This window comes from Aricia agestis, chromosome Z (genome assembly GCF_905147365.1).
Source record: "Aricia agestis chromosome Z, ilAriAges1.1, whole genome shotgun sequence".
Classification (NCBI taxonomy): Eukaryota; Metazoa; Arthropoda; class Insecta; order Lepidoptera; family Lycaenidae; genus Aricia; species Aricia agestis.
The window spans coordinates 7,099,464-7,120,611 of record NC_056428.1 but is presented as its reverse complement, the minus strand read 5'-3'; the positions used below and the strand labels follow the sequence as shown (position 1 = coordinate 7,120,611).

Sequence of the window (21,148 nt, the reverse complement as noted above, 5' to 3'; positions counted from 1 at the left end):
AGGTACACATTAATATTAATTATTGCACTACTTATTATATGGCCACATGAAGAGAGGAGACATCCACACATCCAATCAAATTAAATACATCACCTGTAATAACAACCGTGCTTTTGTCACAAAAGATCAACTTTTGTGACAAAAGTTGATCTTATGCAAAGGTGTATGGACCGCGCACAGCTCTAAGATCGCAAAAATGTAAGAGGGATTTAATTTTTTTACATACGCCTCTGGTTATTCAATGATTAGACGGCTCGTTATTGGTACTGTACACATGTGTAGATCGCTTGCTCCAGCTTCACCCAGAGAACTTAAAGTTGTGCGCGGCCTACATCTACAGTACAGTACTACAAAGTTCTCAATTAAGGCTGGCCGCATAAACTTTTTCCGTATGCGTGGAATCAGTAGAAGATACATTACCTGACGCACACACTCGATTTTTTCCGAACGAAACAAATTACGCACGTACGCCGAGCCGGTGCGTACGCGCGTGAAGAAAAATGTTTGCGCTGGTCTCATGGAATTCCAATTCGAAAATACACATTCGGAAATCGAATACAAAAAAACGTGTGCATGCGCTTAAGGCGATCACAAAATATATAATTAGTGATACAATCTCAATCAAAGTTTGCCATATACCATGTAAGAAAATCTTTAGTATAGTCCGTCAAGAAAGTGAAGAAATTAAAAAGTGGCAACATCGTACTGTCATCCCTTTCTTCTTAGATTGATTTGAAAGGGATATGCCACTACGATGTTGCCATTTTTTAATTTCTTCACTTTCTTGACAGATATGTTTACAGTAAAAAAATACGATCAGAATGTACAAAAAAGGGGGGGAGGGGTGAAAATGTCACTACATGTTAAATCTAGTCCTCTATTATTAATTTAGTAAATCATTTAGCTACAATTTAAACTACCCACTCGAGTCGTCGGTATGTCTAATATTTTGATCCGATCAGATTCACGAAATCAGTAAGGCGATCTATGTTACAACCTAAAAGTGTACTATAATAAATATACCCGCTTACTATTAAAAATATTCACTTGTCTTTCACTGAAAGTTGTACAATAGACAAAGACATCAGACCTTGAAACACGCTGCATAAACGTTTTTATTAGTAAGAGGGTTAAAAAAACTTTAGGATCGGCGAGTGGAGTAATGTCCGACCGGCCTTGTATGGCGACGGTCGATATAAATTCAAATATATCAAAATAAGGCTGTTCAGGGACTCGATACACTTTGTCGACCTCAAGAAACAGTAAGTGGGGATTCTCACGGGTTTACAGTCACGTGTGGACTCGATAGCCTTGAGCGTTTACACATTACGGGGTGCGATATAGCATCTCGCAGCGACAAACCGCATAAGTGTGAGATTGACAGACATATCTTCTAGACTTTAATATTAATTTTAATAGAAGTTCTTTGTCATTAAGTGTGCGATATCGGACATAATACTAGATACTTAAAAAACACCTCTACAAGGACATAAAGATTTTTTCGGGTCATCGCAATGCATAATATGTAAACGCTTTTACGACTAAGACAACATTGTGTAAATTCCCTCGAATACATGGAGTCAAGTGTTGATTGTCGTGGCCGGTTTCTTGACACACACATACACACACTACAGAGAGGTCGTCGTGAACGTGCGAACGTGCACACCGGCGTACTTGCACTCGTGCACAGATGTGACTGTGTGTGACGGGTGGCATTCTGCGAACGTGCACGCACACTAGCACGCATGCGCGCTGATGAAATGCCTCGATGTGTGCGTGACGGGTGGCATCTTTATATCTCGTCTCTCTGGTATTAACAGATGCCGTGCAGGCGGCGCGCAGGCGCGGGGTGTGGCGCGGGGTGTGGCGCGGGGTGGGGCGCAGGGTGGGGGCGCGGGTGGGGGCGCGCGGCTGCCAGCAGGCGCAGCAGGGGGCGGCCGCACAGCGCCACCAGCCCACTGCCGCCCCAGCGCACGCTCGCAGCCTCCTCCACCTAGTCAATTTCACGTTATTATCCCCGCGTTCCATACATTATCAAGCAGTTCTTTTGTTTAGGTTGTCTATGCTTATTGTAGTATCATTTGTTTCGTGTATACAATTATGCGTTAAATAAATAAATAAAAATATGTTTGATTAATACACGGTTTCTGAGATTTCTTAACTTAAGTTTTACTATTCATAAGCACTTTTCATTGGGTAAGTAAAAATATGAACCAATCAACAATGGTGTTCATAAAATAAACTCTTGTCAAAATATCTCAGAAACTAGACATGAGTCCAACTATGTACTACTAAATCGTGGGTAATCGTGACTCAAAAGGCTAAAATCAATGTAAGTGGTAATGTGTCGAGCTAGCGAACGGTCGTGCTCCACGTTACACACGCCGCAAATATTATTTAATTAATATTTTCGCGAATCGCGCGGCACATTGCCGCTGCACGTGACTATGGCGCTCGTAGCCAACGAGTTGCTGGCGTTTATCCAGCACGCCATCGACACCATGGACGAGGTCAGCATCATGCAGATCTGCAAGTCCTCCTTCACCAGTGAGGAGATTTGCAAGGGGAAGCAGCTGCTGTATGAGACGCTCGGCCAGAGCGCGAACATGCCATCGCGACGAAGAGACGGAACCGAAAGGAGCGTGCAGGATATCATCTCCCTGCTGAAGCAGACTGATCCAGATGAGGTACCGGCTTTTGTGGCTAAAGAGCTGCACAAGCTGCCGCCCGTCACGTTGGACCACGTCGACGTCGTCAACCTACTGAAGGACATCAGGTTCCTGAAGGAGGAGCTGACCGGAGTTCGGGGTAAATTGTAGGCGTCAGAAGCTATCATTAGTGATCTACGTAATGAATTATCACAACTAAAAAGTAATAATTCATTATGTAGGTCACCAGCTGACGCCGCATTCGTCACTCATCGCCGAGGTGCACAAGCGATCACGTTTAGCCCGTCAGCATTATCGGACGGGTCAACGAACGCCGCCGCTGCCGTCCCCGCCCGCGCTCCCCTCCCGGTTGCGCCGACGCCGAGTCCACAGGCCACTCAGCAAAACTACGCGACTGTTGCTGGTCGTCCCGCGCCTCCCCCGCGGGCGCATAAAAAGGGGAAAATGAGAGCCGTAAGGCTTCGGAGAGTCGCAAGACTACGGAGAGCCGCAAGGCTACGAAGAGCCGCAAGGCTAAGTCTTCTCGACCTGGCAAGGACGAGAGCAGGAGGTGCGATGAGGAGGGCTTCATACTGGTGGAGCCATCGCGGCACCGCGCCATATGTACCTGAGCTGCGTCTGCGGAGCGAGGTCCCCGCGACGCCCCTGTACATATCCCGCCTGCACTGGTCCATGGAGGTCGAAAATGTCGTGGACTACATCAGTAAGAAGACATCCCTCCACTTGAGGGTCGAGCGTCTGCAGTCTCGCCACAAGGTCTCCTTTGTGGTGAGAGTACCGACGAATCTTCTCCCGACCTTTGAAGCGGGGGAATTCTGGCCGACTGATGTGGTTTACCGAAGGTTCCGGGGGAGACTCCGGAATGAAGCGCGCGTCACGTCGCCGTTAATTCGTGATAATGTGTAGTTGTTAAGTTTATATAATTTTTATGTATGTTAGTCATTAAGGTATATATTGTATGGGCCTACGTAGCCTGATTTAAATAAATAAATAAAAATAATGTCCAATATGGATGGGAGTATACCTCAGCGATTCTATTGAGAGAGCGCGACTCCCGCAGGCGGCTCTCCTTGCGAGCGGCGCGGCGTCGGCGTCCGCCCCCGCCGCCGGCCCCGCCCCCGCGAGCGTCCCCGCCGCCTCCGCCCCCACCCCCGCCACTGGCACTCCCGCCTGAAATTAATCACATATTCTACAGTCTGTCAAGAATGATGCGTAGAAGCTAAACAGAATTTACTAAACGTAATTTAGAAGTTGTACTACAGTCTACATATCATGCTATTTGATGGGCGCGCTTTTAATTCATATTGCCACGGTATTGCTAGTCACTTTATTTTCTCACTTTTTGCCATCAGATTCTGTTTTTTTTTTTATGAAATAAGGGGGCAAACGTGCAAACGGGTCACCTGATGGAAAGCAACTTCCGTCGCCCATGGACACTGGCAGCATCAGAAAAGCTGCAGGTGCGTTGCCGGCCTTTTAAGAGGGAATGGTTTAATAGGGGAGGGTAGGGATGGATGGGAAGGGAATAGGGGAGGGTAGGGAAGGGAATAGGGTAAGGGATTGGGCCTCCGGTAAACTCACTCACTCGGCGAAACACAGCGCAAGCGCTGTTTCAGGCAGGTTTTCTGTGAGAACGTGGTATTTCTCCGGTCGAGCCGGCCAATTCGTGCCGAAGCATGGCTCTCCCACGTATAAAGATGGTAGACCTATAGTTATCAAGATTGTTATCAAAATATTGTAATAACTCAAAATGTACTGGAGTCATTAGGGTTTATAATAAATAGAGAAAAAAGTTTGGCTACGCCATCGACATCGTGTAATAAATACTTACTAGCTATTTGACCGAGCTTTGCTCGGTATTCGATAAAACACGAATAAAATGACATTTTCTAAAAATGATTCCTAGCTAGATCGATTTATCGCCTCCGAAACCCCCTATCCCTATATACTAAATTTCATGAAAATCGTTGGAGCCGATTCCGAGATTTTAATTATATACAGGGTGTAACAAAAATAAGTGATAATACTTGAGGTGTGTACGTGTTCCTTGTAGAGAGTTCACTGTGAAAGTAGCAGCGCTGAAAGACCAACATTTTTTTTAAATTTTTGTATGGGGAAACTCGTGACGCTCGGGCCCTTGCCCATACAAAAGTGACCATCAAGACGCCATATTTAACCATAACCATAGAGCTCGACAAGGTTTTAAATGCACGTGGCGAAAAAAGGAACTAACGCTGTCATCATACAAAAACGCCATTTTTGACAGTTCTCCTTTACCAGCAGCGCCCCCGCCCACGTTAATTTATACGGTCCTTGTTGGACCAGCTGGCATCTGTCAATTTCTCCGGTCAAAGCTAAATTTAGCCTTAACTATAACTTTAACTTTAACCACGCCTCTGGTGCAACCTCAGATGGTGCAACCCATTACCCACAACCCTTAGTGATATTGATAAATTTATATTATAATAATTGATAAAAACTTTACTTATTCAGCATTAAATAAATTTGTAATAAAAATAGTTGTTGTATTTTTGTTTATAGTTTGGCTTTAAATAAATAAAAATCTTACTTATCACAATATTTCTTTATTTTGTAAATTGACTGATTGATAAGGCTTAGCGCCAAACGGCAGGGGTGGTTGCCATTGTACCGGAAGTGTGAAGGTTTGAAGAAGTTTGAAAATATCCATAGTTCCATAATGTTCGTGCTAATATTATTACTGTCTGTCTGTCTGGCGCTGGTTATGGATATTTTATAAATAATAATGATAATCATTAGAGACACGACGCGAATTTCGCGTGTTTGATTAAATTTCAACTGCGTGATTGAATTTCTGTTTCACTGTGACCACAACGCGTTGTGAGCCACACACACATATATATATATATATATATATATATCAGTAATGGCAGCCGGTAGGCACTTGAAATATTCACAAAATCTTTAAATTATATTTTTACTTTCATAATTTATAATAAAAGTTAAATAAAATAAATATTTAAGGAGGGGTCTCCATACAAAAAACACAATTTTTGCCTAGTTTCACTCTGTCCGACTCGCACTTCACCGTTTTTTTTTTTGTTTTCTGATTTTCCCTACGCTTACACACAATTATCGAGCTGGATTCAAAATTTCAGCTTTCTATTGTTACGTTAATATCTTAATAACCGTTTGAGCTGTGTTTATGAAATTTAGATCATATATTATTTATCTCACAAGTCTCATTATATGAGCCAAATTTAAAACGTTTATGTGAAGTACTTTCTGAATTATGAGGGGGTCAAAAGTAGCTGCAAATGGTTCGTGTAATATTACACACGGTGCTGCTCGCCAGTTCTGTTATGCTGGAACTTGGCTTGACACGCTACCGTGTGTCTAGATTCATAGGCAGATGGCGGGCCAACGTACTTTGGTAGTTACGTCAAATTCAGCCAACATATCTCGACTAACATTAAATTTATTGGATAAATAAATGTATAATGTAGATATGTATCTTAGTAGTAAAAGTATAATATAAGTTCTCTGTCACTATGGTGCTTTAGTTTAAAAAAATAACTCCTTAGTTTATGACAAGTGATATCTATGATTAGCCGTCATCTGTCATCGCTCTCTTGTAATTTCGTAAATGTTTTGTAACCTCATGAAAATAAAGTGTTTGTGTTATCAAGAAATCTACTAGAATTTTTATTAAAAATACTGCCAAATCTGAACAAAATTGACGTAGGTCCGTCATCTGCCTATGAGTCAATTTCTTCGATGGTACATTTTTCCAAGATATGCGATATTTACCCGAAGGGGCGTCTCTGGCGACGGCGGGGGGCGGTGCGGGGGCGCGCGCAGCCGGGGGGCGGGCGCCGCGCTCCTGACTGTCGCTGGAGTCGTCGTGCGAGTCGCGACGCGGACGCTCGCCTAGCGCTCCCACCTGCAATGTTGTTTTAAAATGTATTCATATAGAGTTAGCTGTGAAAGTAGCAGCGCTGAAAGAGAAAATTATTTTTTGTGATTTGTATGAGAGCAAATGATTTTTTCCATACCAAAGTAAAAAAACGTTACTCTTTCAGGCTGTTACTTTCACAGTGAACACTAATTATCCAGATTTGATACACACATCAAAAGTATTAACACTAAGTTTCGTTACGCCCAATTAAAAATAGTGACAGAATTTAACAGCTTAGTTATTATAACTTATACGTGGGAGAGCCATGCTTCGACACGAATGGGCTGGCTCGACCGGAGAAATACCACGTTCTCACAGAAAACCGGCGTGAAACAGCGCTAGCGCTGTGTTTCGCCGAGTGAGTGAGTTTACCGGAGGCCCAATCCCCTAACCTATTCCCTTCCCTACCCTCCCCTATTCCCTTCCCTTTCCATCCCTACCCTCCCGTATTACCCTATTCACCCCAGCCATGGGCGACGGAAGTTGCTTTCCATTAGGTGCCCCGTTTGCTCGTTTGCCCCCTTATTTCATATATATACATATATTCTTCCCTTCTCTTCCCTCATCATCATGCAGCGTGGTTTACAACTGCTAGCAAGTAGATTATACTGTCTACGTTCCGTAACATGAAGATTGAAGACACAAAAGTGACGAAACTCAATAAGTTCATTTCAAACCAATTAAACAAGCAAACTTTTACAATTTTTCAATATAAAAGCAAAATTTACATTATAACTAGCTGTCCAGGCACACATTTCTTTGCCATATAAAGCAAAGAGAATACAATCACTACGCGATATAAAGTATTGCGCCCATATTATTTTATTGAAGTGACTAAATAAGTATGTCACCATGGCAACGTCCGTCGCTATCCCGTCACACAAACAATGGTCGCCGTCAGTCTCGAGTTGTAATAATTTACTATTATTTATTCAACAAATGCAATCAATATAAAAAGTACCCAGTAGCCGATTCTCAGATCTACTGAATATGCATATAAAATTTGGTTAAAATCAGTAAAGCCGTTTCGGAGGAGTACGCGGCCTAACATTGTGACACGAGAATTTTATATATAAGATGTAAATAATAAATTATGCTTTTGATGAGATATAAATAATAAATTAAGCTCCCAGCTTGGTATCGCTACCGCGCCTCTTTCACCCCGCCCTATTGCTCTGTCTTCTTGTTGGACCACTGTATATATTCACACTGTGGTAATAGGGTCCCGTTTTTAGCCTTTGGGTACGGAACCCTAAAAACTATTGGGGACAAAAATATAAACATATATGGACAGGATATAAGATAAACACATATATAAAAACACCGTTATTATAATAAGACTTACCTGTTCTCCAGCACGTTTCTTCTTCTCAGAGTCGTCATCGGAGAGGTCTGATGATGAGCAGGAGCCGGCACGCGTGCGTCGCCGCCGGCACTCGACTCGCGCGCGACGTGCGGGGGCGGGGGCGCCGGGCGCTCGCACCGCCCCGCCCTCTATATGAGGAGCTCTTAGTCCACTGTCAATGTGAGAGGCCTTTAGTCCACCGTCAATGTGTGGAGTCTTAAGCCCACTGCCGTCAATGTGAGGAGTCTTAAGCCCACTACCGTCGATGTGAGGAGTCTTTAGCCCACCGTCGTCAACGTGAGGCGCCTTAAGCACTTCCTCATCTAGGTTCACCTGCGATATTGGATATTAATTAAATAGGGAAGATGCAATATTTTTATTTTTGTGTTTATTTTAAAGACCTCCATGTAGAATAGTATATTAAAAAAAATTTAGACCCTGGAATTTACTGCAAAATATGCGGTTTAAAATTGACAATTTAAATTTTGGCGCCAAAACGGATCTATAATCTGTATGACGTCACTACTGTTTGACAATAATTATTGACAATGGCCCCACCAGTGGGGCTAAAATGGTCGCTTTGAAGAATCATAATATGAATCGTAATATGATTCATTTTCTTAAAATTGCAAAATGGTCACTCTGGTTGCAATTATTCATGTCTACAGATCGAAAAGGCTTTATATTAGTTGGGGAGCGGAAGAGGGGGTTTCGGGAGTAGCTCGAGAGTGTCAGATTAAGCTTGCGTAGGCTTCCGACATGTGTCTAGTTATCATGCTATAGAAATCGGATTTCTCAGGTGATGGGTAAAAAAATGTTTTTTTTTTAATATTGAAATGTCGTCGGATCTGTCAGATTAAGATAGGGGATGTTTAGTATACCCCAAAGAAGCTTCCATATAAAGCACTGACGATTCAAAGGTTAGGTAAGCCTCTAGGGACATTTTAAAATAAAAAAAAATAAAGCTTCATATTTTCTTAACTAAGCTTCGCAGATATTTTATTTGCTCTAAACTAAATGATTAAGTACTCGTTGTTTAAAATATATTTATAATTTTCCTAAATATGCAATTTTCTGAATATATTTCTTTTTCAAAACTTTAAAAAATATATATATATATATATATATATATATATATATATATATATATATATATATATATATATATATATATATAGAATTGGAATCTCGGAATCGGCTCCAACGATTTTCATGAAATTTAGTATATAGGGGGTTTCGGGGGCGATAAATCGATCTAGCTAGGAATCATTTTCAGAAAATGTCTTTTTATTCGTGTTTTATCGATAACCGAAAAATATGACTCTTCCTGACATCTATTGGCGAATAATAATATTATTTTTTGAGCAACTAATTGTTTTAACGACCAGCAGATGGCGTTATTAAGTAACACGAAGTCAATGAGTGTTTGCTATACCGAGCAAAGCTCGGTCATCCAGGTACTAAAATTAAATTAAGAAATTTAAAAAACCCCCGCCAAACAACTTTAAAAAGAAATGAAATAATATTTACTGCCTTTAAGTTCAAATAATTTCTAACTTGTCTAAACTAATATTTTAGTCCATAATTGTTGTCACGGTGTGTCGGGAGACCGCCAAGTAAATTACAAACTACAACAGCCAAGACTCTGATTATCTCGATTCGGTTCGCTGTGAACTGATCCTTAAACTATAATGTTATGTGAAATCAAACATCTACATTAGCGGTCCCCCGACACACCTTGACAACAATTATGGACTAAAATATTACTTTAGACAAGTTAGAAATTATTTGAACTTAAAGGCAGTAAATATTATTTCATTTCTTTTTAAAGTTGTTTGTCAGGGGTTTTTTTTAATTTCTTAATTTAATTTTATTTCATACTTTTTAAACTTGTGTTGGTTATAGTGCAGAATAATCATATTCTCATGATTACCATCTATCAATGTTCTTTTCAATGAGGCCGTTAATATGAGCCCAAACATGAAACCTCCACTTTGGGTTCATACGAATATTTCATTTCTTTTTAAAGTTGTTTGTCAGGGGTTTTTTTAATTTCTTAATTAAATTTTATTTCATACTTTTTAAACTTGTGTTGGTTATAGTGCAGAATAATCATATTCTCATGATTACCATCTATCAATGTTCTTTTCAATGAGGCCGTTAATATGAGCCCAAACATGAAACCTCCACTTTGGGTTCATACGAAGCTCGGTTCCTAGGTATAGAATCCAGGTGATGCTGCAGCAGCAGCATGTAAATATTTACTGTCTATCTACATCTTACTGGTTGTCGCAATTAAAATAAGCCCAAACACGAAACCTCTGCTCTAAGTTGGCGAGGAATTGGATATCCTATTGATTACCAGGTGATGCTGCAGCACCAGGTCAATTTTCCAGTAATATGTGTATATGTATATTGTATACTCACAACTGTCACGAACTAGAATGAAATATAAGACCTATCAAACGACAACAAGTTGTTCGGCCCTTCATGAACCAGATAAACCCTGATTGTCCAGCACTGAGCAGGCTGATGATGATGAATTATAGCTAAGAACACTCTCGATCATGTCAGCTTTTAAACAAAAAAAACTAGATCAAAATCGGTCCACCCGTTTGGATGCTACGATGCCACGGACAGATACACACACAGACAAACATACAGACAGACAGACAGACAGACACGTCAAACTTATAACACCCCTCTTTTTTGACGGTTAAAAACCTACAAAATCTCCATAACGCAGAAGGCTTATATTATTTTTGATTTTGATTTTGACGTGCAGCGCCCCCGCTCACGTTCATAAAAAGCCTTGTCGATCTGTAGTAATTCGTACTAATTTGACATTTGTCAGTTTGACAGTTTTAACAATTCATTTGCTGAATTGATTGAGAGGAATTGCTAAATGCGACCATTTTAGCCCCGCTGATCGTACCTCTCAAAAAGTTGTCATGCCCCGCGTTCCATTTAGCGTTAAAAACATCAAAACGCTCAAGATGGAGGCATTTTGACCATTTTTAACGTTAAATGGAACGCGGGGATAGCTTGTGTGACGTCACTGAAAGCTGATTGGTGTTTTGAAATCCGTTCCGTTTCAAGTTACTTTTAATTCGTAATTTTTGAACAATATTTTAAAAAATATTAACCTCGCAGTGGCCCTTCTTTTATATATTTTTGACGTTTAATAGCAATTTTTTTATAAATATTATATTTGCATGGTCCCTACTATAACGCGGTTTAATGCATGAAACGTTTTGTGCTTGTATTTACGTAGAATGTAGATCATGATGTTACATATTGTGAACGTCATCTTAAAAAAAAAAGCTAAAATCTTTTTTTCTTTTTTTTCAATTTTTCCTGTAAGTAGGTACTTATCAAGTTTTTTTAACATTATGACATCAATTACACCAAAAATTATAATATATTTTTTGGTGTAAAAAATATGAGAGAGAGCCTGCGGCGCTAAAATGGTCGCTTTGAAGAATCATGATATGATTCATTTTTCTAAAATCGCAAAATGCAACTCTGCTTGCAATTCATTTCTGTATTTTTGTACTGATTCGACATTTGTCAGTTTGACAGTTTTGACAATTCATTTGCTGAATTGATTGAAAGGAATTGCTAATGTGACCATTTTAGCCCTGCTGTACAAAATCATATTCTAAACGTTTAAATATGACGGCCGCAACTCTGTTGCGCTTAAATTTGTTTATCGCGCGGGGCCGTACATTTCTCCGGGATAATTAAACCAAATTTCAGCAAAAGCGGTTCATCATTTTGAACGCGAAGAGGTAACAGACAGTCAGACAGACATACACACTTTCATATTTATATAATACTAGATGTCCCGCGCGGCTTCGCCCGCGTAAATTAGAAATTTTACAGAATCCGTAGGTACATTTTCCCATAAAAAATATTTCCCCCGTTTTTCCCACATTTTCCTGAGTTTCTTCTGTCGTATTAGTCTTAGAGTAATAATATAATATAACCTTCTCGATAAATGATGAGTCTTACTCGATAAATGATCTATCTAACATTGAGATAAGTTTTTAAATCGGACCTGTAGTTTCTGAGATTGACGCGTTCAAGCAAACATACTCTTCAGGTTTATAATATTAGGTTGATATAGATTTTTTTTAATTATCGCTTGACAAACTCGAGTCTCGATCTAAAAGACTATGATATGGTAGTGATGATGATGATGATGATGATAATGAAGAATGTAATTTGCATAGTAGCATATGCTTTCTGTTCTTAAAACAACGCCGAAACTCCCAAACTTGTATCTATAAAGAATCAGGAATTCTCTCAGCACCTTCCGAACCACAGTATACCAGGTATATCTCGGTGCAAAATCTTACTTGTTGGTAGCATATGCTTAGAATACTTCTCACGAAACCGAAGTCACCATATGTTTCCCTATAAGTTTTGAGGAGTTCCCTCGATTACTTATGGATCCTTCATCAGATCATCACTTTTCTGAATATAATACCAAATTGGGATGATACCCTATATACCAAAAGAAAAATTTTGAAAATCGGTTAACCAACGGCGGAGTAATCGTTGAATATAAGAAAACGAACATAACACCTCCCCCATTTTGAAAGTCGGTTAAAATTGTAGCCTATGTGTTATTTATTTAATATTTTAATCAGCACATGAATTGAATAACAAAAATTTTTTCAAATTAATCGTAGCACCATCTGTCAGGACAAACTAAAATTGAAATAGAATAATATTGAATGCGATGATAGCGCCGTCCGCCGGATCTAATGTAAAACATTCCAAAATCAACTACTCCTTATAAATAAGAAATTAATTGAAAAAACATTTTCCAGTAGACCAAACTGTAAATCTAAACCATTCTCGAATCTCCACGAACACACACAAAAAATTTCATCAAAATTGGCCAAGATAAGATAAATCCGTTCAGCCGTTCTCGAGTTTTAGCGAGACTAACGAACAGCAATTGATTTTTATATATATAGATTTATCTTTCGATTTCTATATAGTCTTATTAAAAAAATAATCGGATAGAGTAACAACTTAAGTTAGCTAAAATAAAAAAATAATCGGACAGAGTAACAACTGAAGTTAGCTAAAATTGTGTTTATTTATGTACTATGTATTTTGAGACTATGCAATTTTGTCGCGTTCGCGATTCACTTTCACTTTTGTTGAGTTTCAGAACGCGATATTAGGTCCTCCAACGCGCACGCGAATTTGAACTTTATGCAGCGGTAATAAATTACAAATTGACTCTCCATTTTATTTAGAAAACGTTTGTATGGGAAATAGAAAAATGCTGTTTTGAGGATTTTCCCGGCAATTATTCGAATTTTTCTCACCTTTTAAACCTTCCCTAGACCTCCACGAATAATTCAAGACCAAGATAAGATAAATCCGTTCAGCCGTTCTCGAGTTTTAGCGAGACTAACGAACAGCAATTGATTTTTATATATATAGACTAGCGACCCGCCACGGCTTCACACGGGTAAAAATATATAGCCTATGTCACTCACTGAATAAATGATTAAAATCGGTTTAGTAGTTTTTAATCTATACTAATATTATAAAGAGGTAAACTTTGTTTGTTTACTCATAGATCTACTACGACTACTCGACTAAGAGCTGGCGACCAAATCGGTCATGTGGCTTCAGCTGTGTTAAAACTCCGTTAGCTACTTCCCTGAACAACCCTTTCTGATAATCTGCGTGCTGGCTGGCCGTGGCCCGTGGGCGGTGGGTGTGGGAGTGGTGGGGTGGGTTAATGAAAAATTAATGAAAAAAATATATTCAGCAATTTTGATTTTTTTCGTCTGTCCGTCTGCCCGTCTGTCCGCTGTTTCTCTAGGACCGCTATAATAAACGTGATTTTTTTTTGGCTTTTTTGGCCTTTTTTGCTCGTAATCAATATTGGTAACAGCTAGGTAATAGCTATAGTAAAAAGTGGCAACATCGTCGTGTCATCCCTTTCAAATTAATCTAAGAAAAAAGGGATGACACTACGATGTTGCCACTATTTAATTTCTTCACTTTCTTGAGACTGTACTTACTTAATTTTTTTACACAATCCTTAATTATATTTGTATCTTAATAATTAATAACAAAATTAAAATAAAGTTAGTATTTATATAGTAGCTCCCATACAAAAAGCACAATTTTTGTCTACTTTCGGTCTATACCAGTACGGAACCCTACGTGCGTGAGTCCGTCTCGAACTTGGCCGATTATTCATTATTATTTATTATCCATGTGAAAAAATTATAAATTTACATTAATTTATCATCGCAAACACTATTAAGTCGCTGAAACTACATTTTTACCCAACCCTACTACTCCCACACCCACCGCCCACGACCTGCCAGCACGCAGATTATCAGACAGGGTTGTTTAGGGAAGTAGGTAGTTAACGGAGTTTTAATACAGCTGAAGCTACATGACTGATTTGGTCGTCAGCTCTCCGTCGATACTACTGATACATATATTATTACTACTCAATAGTCAATAGTTCAATACTCATAGATTTAAACTCCGCTCCCGCGAGCGCACCCCCGCCTTGGTAGCGCCCACTTCGAAACGGGCGTAAATCGCAATGTTTTAATTTCGCCATAACTTCTAAACCAAACGTCCAATTTTAATCATTCAAAGACCAAATATTGTCCACATAAACTGTACTTAGAGATGAAATAATTTATTTTGATAAGGGTTATTAGCATGAGTAAACTAAATGCGTTTAAATGTAGTCCAAAAGAAATCAAGATTTTTTAATAAAAAAATGGTTGTTGTGCCTCAGTTGACATAGATAGGTTTAGTGTGTCACGGACATTTTTGTAGATATTTATAAGATCTACATTTACTTAGAACATTGTATGGTTCTACCTTTTATAGTTTAGGCAGCGTACGCAAAATAAGTAAATTTTCTGGTTGTTTCGGTGACTGAAATATCTTACGGAACCCTATATTTTCCAAAATAAAAAGTAGCCTATGTTACTCGTAAATAATGTAGCTTTCGAATGGTGAAAGAATTTTTAAAATCGGTCCAGTACTTTTAGAGCCTATTCATTACAATTAAACAAACAAACAAACAAACAAACAAAGTTTACCTCTTTATAACATTAGTATAGATTAGTATGTTACCTTAACGAGGTTATCAGCGAGCTGTGCTGGTCGGGCGAGGTGGAGGCGGCCTTCGGAGCGCGAGGGGCGGCGCGCGGCGCGGGCCGGCGCCGGCTCCTCGTCGTCCTCCTCCTCCCGCACGATGCTGCACTTGCGGGACCGCTGCGAATGACGGTCGTTTATAAATTATATAATATACCATTTTCGACCAGAGGGATGGCAGTCGGCAGGATCTTTCGTGTCAAATGTAGTGTCAGAGATATATGATTTGCGACCAGCGGGTCGGTAGGGTCTTTCGTGTCTTCTTCTTCTTCTTTTGGCGTAAGTCTCCTCACTTAGGAGTTGCCAGCGTCAGAGTTGAGGCGAAAAATGTGAATGTTGTGTTAAAATAGCGCTTGCAACGACGTCTTCCGACGCTCGGGAAATACGACCGTTACCGAAAAATTACGAAAATTTCTATGCGTATTATCACTTTGGAAGCACTGTAGACTATTGGAACGAAGTTCCTTATCGCGCGTTCGGGATAAATTTGAAGACTAGACAGAACCATATTTGACCTTGATTTGACCTAGACACTTTTATTAGTACCTGCATGTTAGGGGCAGAGGGCGTTGATAGTAAGTATTCCTGTGCGTCAACTAGATGGCGGTTTTTTAAAATAAACAGCGATGCGTTGTTAGTATTCCTGGGCGTCAATAGATGGCGTTTTTTTTAAATATTTTTTTTGACATAAGAAATAACTTCGTTTCATTCGGGTGTCCCTTGACACCTTTCAAGTTTTTTTTAAGGAAATATAAAATAAATATTTATTTTACAGATGTATATTTGTTACACCTAAAAATATATGTATATAAAAATTAAATACATTCTTATTTAAATTTAAAAAACCACTTATTAAATTTCGTTTTAAAATTTTCCACTAAAACTGTAAAGTTCATCGTAATTCTATAATACAAACTCTCAAAAAAACAATAGTTTATATTATAATATTATTTCGTTTACTGTCTACACCCCTATTGATATAATTAGACCCTACGGCTACATAGCGCCAAATGTCCCCCATTCATGAATTCAGGTCCCGAATTTTCAGGTTTTGAAGTGAAATTTTAGAGATCCATTTTCATTACTTGTTTATAGCCTGTGACACCTACCGATAAGGTGGATGATAGCATTGGTAAAGGAATTTAAAAATTTTAATTCATTGCTTAAATAAAAAAAAACACAAAAAAAACATACCGGAGGCACATCTTGCGGCGTGCGCGGCGCGGCGGGCATCTGCGGCGGCGCGAGCAGGTTGCGAGACGTCCGCGTCACCGACAGCGCCTCCGGCCGCCGAGCGCTCTGCCGTGCCTCTTGTCTGTATAAAAGAAAAAAATCGTCAAAATAAAAAAATCTTTTTCTAGTAAAAAAGAAGAGTAGTGATAGTGTAACAAATTAACAAGTGTTTCGTGAACAGAAAATTATTTTTTATTAGGAAGTAAATGTAATATTTGTATGTGTAAGGAAGTTTAATATTACCTCTTAGCTCTTAATTTTCTTTCAGCTAGTAAGTAATAAGTAGCAGTTATGTGGTTGTATTCATTCTTTTCTACTTGCTCTAATATTTGCTCTTTGGTGGCTATTGATCCATTGACCATTCGTTGCAAGATGGCCGCTCGATCTTCCTCTGTGAGCTCTTCCTTAGTCACAAGGGGTGTGTCAAAGTCCTCAACTGTGACACCCTCGCCTGCCGTCACCCAGGGATCCACAGCAATTTCGGCTAATGTAGCTCTCTTCTCAGGTTCTCTCACCAACATTCTTCCTATGAGCCTACAATAAATATTATATTAAGTATTTGAAAATTCCATTAATGTTACTAAATTGTTTGCAAAATGCAAACGTTTATTTTATTTACCTCTTGCAAGCGCTTGATACATGTACTGGAATAGCATATTTACAGTCCATAATCATAGTTAATGTTTCACTATCATTAGCCTCCTGAAATGGTGCTTGTCCACATACTAACATATATAAAATCACACCAAGAGACCAGACATCAACAGCTGGGGCATCATAGGAGTCTCCTAATAAGATTTCAGGAGCAGAGTATGCTAAGGAACCACATGACGTCTCTAATTTTTGGCCTGGGCAAAATTTGTTACTAAAACCAAAGTCAGTCAGTTTAACTACACCTAATTTTTCAAAAAACACAACATTCTCAGGTTTGAGGTCGCGGTGCACTACATGTAACCTGAAAAACAAACAATAACTGTTAATTACTTCATTAACCCTAGATTACTACCCTTTGTCAATTCGACGACGCGGTTTAAAAAAAAAATCTTTTGTGCGCGCGACCGCACTTCTATCATTATTCAATTCTAAATGTTATATTATAAAGTCTAAACTAATTTATACGAAAATTAGGGTCCAGATATAACAGTTTTTAAAAAGATATCCGAACTACGTCTAACTATATTGAAAGTAACAAGGTATAGACAAGATTACGCTGAAAAGATGTAAAAAAAGTAATTCATACTCTAGCTAATCTCTTTCGACTTGTTGCCCTCGCGACGGACAGTCGAATTTTGTACATGGGGAGGCTGTAAGCGCCGTAACAGCAACCTTGGCTCGTCGAAACGACAAGGGTTAGTATTAACGCGACATTTTATGTAATTGTGTTTGTACGTTTTTTGTGTATTTTTTTTCTTTTGTGGATATTTATTTTATTGAAATTGTTTATTTTTGTTATAAATACAATATTTTGGTCGTTATTACAAGACGAAAGCTCTAATCAAAATTCATCAGGGAGTGTGGAAGAAGAACATATTGAAATTGATCCAGCTTATGTAACGGATGGTCATGAAAATGTTTGCAAAGAAGTTATACTTCGATTAAATAAGTATGCCATATCACTATATTGAAGTAGTATAAATAATTTAAATACAACATTTCCATAAAATAAAAAACAAAACTGTAAACATTTCATTTGAATAACACGTTTAAATCGCCTATCTAAAATGCTGTAGTTGAAACTACGAAGGTTAGTAATAAGCGTCAGAATATAAGGTTAGTGATCTAGGGTTAAAGGCTTCCAAAATGTTATTTAACCCATCAATCCCCAAGTGTTACCGCATAACATTTGAAAATCTATTGTGTCTGCGATACCCACAATGGAGGTGTTAATACTAATAGTGGTTATACATTTCAAAATGAAAATGATATGAATAACATTACCTATGACAGTATGAAATAGCACGAACAATTTGTCGGAAGTAGTCACGGGCCAGAGATTCTGACAGCCCCGTCTCATGTCTCATGATATAATCATACAAGTCACCCCCATCACCAAGTTCAAGTATTAAGTATAACTTTGTCTGGGTGTCTATTACTTCATACAGTCTTACTACATTTGGATGCTGCACCAATTTCATGCATCGGACCTAAAAATTTAAGTAAAATATGAAATTTTTAAAAATATGAGGAGCAATGATATGCAGTATATAATATGCAGCAGAAAAACAAATACACTGTCTTGAAAATACCAGCCTAGAATTATATTATAGTGTGCGCAACTGCATGTAAGGAAGATAAAATGAGGGTCCCTGCAGTAACAACTAACAATTTTTTTTACTTAGTATACCACAAGACTCTTTAATTTCAGTACTTTTTAACCTATTTTGGTCCTGACCGTATGTAATGAAATAGTGTGACTTACTTCTTGAAACAAATGAGACTTTGAGACCTCATCTAGTTTACTTTTGTCTATAACTTTAACGGCAACTTTTTCACCGGTAAACACATGTCTTGCGAGCTTAACAACAGCAAAGTGTCCCGATCCAAGGGTGTCCAGTAGATCGTACAGCCCAGCGATCTTCGCATCGTACGCGCCAGACCCACAGCTTACTGTGTTTGCTCCTCCACAGTTATTCATATTTTAAATTCCTACAAAATGTACATACAATATCACTATAACTATTAAAAATATTATTACTCAATACAACGAGAATTATCGGGATTAATGAGAGCAAACGAACTGTTTAAAAAGTTATAAATATACCTTTTAGAAATGTGATGAAATATGATAGAATGCTACCAAGAAAAGGCGGAGTTACGTTTCTAATTTATTAAAGAAACCCCGAGTATTGTCTTGAGTGCTTGCTACTAGCAATAAATATTAAAATGCTTACCTTGTTAGATGAAAACTCAATCAGTTACGTGGTAAATTGTATAATTTAAGATTGTTTATCCAGTAACATGAAAAAATTATGTTCACAACTATCATTGATATCAAAAAGCAATATAGTTTTCCTATTATGGTATTGTTCACACGAACTGTAAAATTATGAACGATATAAATTACATTATTTTATTTACAAAACCTTCAGTATCGCAAAAGGAAGTCAAAATACATGTATCACAATCTGCAATTTCGCCATTTTTCAAAATTCTGTTTAGAAATTAGAAAGTTCACAGATTCAAAATCAAAGTGACATAAGACATTATGAACTACAGATAAAAAATAATAGATTTTTTTTTTCAAATTATGTCAAATCTAAATATTTTGTGAATTAAACGGTACAGTTCGACAAGGCAGTGGCATTGACTTTTATAGAGTGGACTCGGCATAATGGTCTAGATGTCTCATTCGCAGCCGACTGGTTAAATAGCCATTCAATCAAACAGCTAGCCCTTTATACGTGGGAGAGCCATGCTTCGGCACGAATGGGCCGGCTTGACCGGAGAAATACCACGTTCTCACAGAAAACCGGCGTAAAACAGCGCTAGCGCTGTGTTTCGCCGAGTGAGTGAGTTTACCGGGGGCCCAATCCCCTACTTTATTCCCTTCCCTACCCTCCCCTAATTCCTTCCCATCCCTACCCTCCCCTATTACCCTATTCCCTCTTTAAAACATTGGATTGAACAGCGCCATTCAATCACACGGCTATAGGTCGTTAAGCCGACTTGTTGACTACAACGTTCAACACTACAACTAGACGACGCTTAGCCAACTGGGTTGTTTTTGTTTTTGCCGGTCGCCGGCTGCTGCTGCCGGGCGCAGCCCCCCGCGCCCGGCAGCAGCAGCCGGCGACCGCCGTCGAATAAAAGGGGGGGCACCCTTTTATTTGACGGCGGTTGCCAGCTGCTACCACAGCACGCTCGCTGCGCTCGCTCAGCTCCCTTTGTCTTGTGGTCTAAGTTCTAACCTAACCTAACCAACTATTGGACTTTCTGGATTGTGTTTGTTTTTGTTTCGACGGGGGGCTGTGCCCCCGAACCCCCCTTTCGGGGGAGGCTGCGTCCATCCATTTCATAATCCCGTAATTTTTCCTCGGATATTTGTTGAACTTTTAATTCAATCGTATGTGCCTCCACAATTTTTGTCTCTTTAATAACACTTGTAACTTTTATTAATTAATTAATTATTAATTAAATAACATTCGTAGGTAATTTCTAAAGATTGCTGGTTTCAAGTAGTTCAGAAAGTTCATAATTCATAATTTTTCGTGGAGCTAAAATTCTTTCAACCATCTTTTTCGCCTTTTATTTATTTTGATTTTCATTGAGCCAACAGCTAATCCTATGAGAAGACCATTTTTTTTTTGCTTTGACAGAACTGGAGCCATTAAGAGGACGTCTGGCCAAATTCAATTGTTCAATCTTGTGTGCAATTGCCATAGTGTGCGTGTAGGGATGGGCGTATATCGATAAAAATATAAAATTAGACTACAGCCATCGACCAATAGTCGACCATAATTTTATGTTATAGATTTTTATCACATTCTAGATTTTTAGGACATCAAAAAAAGGAGGCAATTCGACCCGCATGTTCAAAAGTATATGAAAAATGAAAATACTTTTATATAAATAAAATATTTAAGTATATAATTACACAAATAGTTAAAAATATACATAATATGTATACTCCATAAGCCACGAAGGCTTGTCCGGAGTGTAATATCAATAAAATTTTATAAGAAAACAACAGAAGAACAAAAATACTTTATTATACTTACAACAATTTTGTTAAATAACAATTATTATGTATTATCGAAGAAATAAAGGCGTTAAAGCATTGGATACTCGTACGGATACACATAA

General features: G+C 38.6%; 1 protein-coding gene across 1 annotated transcript; it reads right to left on the bottom strand.

The window, feature by feature from the left end:
- Positions 1 to 793: 793 nt before the first annotated feature.
- Positions 794 to 19,476, bottom strand: LOC121739496 (SNF-related serine/threonine-protein kinase-like). Its single transcript, XM_042131983.1, has 11 exons — positions 19,237 to 19,476; positions 18,765 to 18,991; positions 18,284 to 18,489; positions 16,965 to 17,300; positions 16,589 to 16,879; positions 16,307 to 16,427; positions 15,092 to 15,232; positions 7,952 to 8,284; positions 6,459 to 6,591; positions 3,694 to 3,839; positions 794 to 1,993 (listed from the first exon to the last, which is right to left on the bottom strand). The coding sequence occupies exons 2-11, from the start codon at positions 18,978 to 18,980 to the stop codon at positions 1,814 to 1,816; spliced, it is 2,103 nt and encodes a 700-aa protein (XP_041987917.1). The 5' UTR covers positions 18,981 to 18,991; positions 19,237 to 19,476; the 3' UTR covers positions 794 to 1,813.
- Positions 19,477 to 21,148: the final 1,672 nt, after the last annotated feature.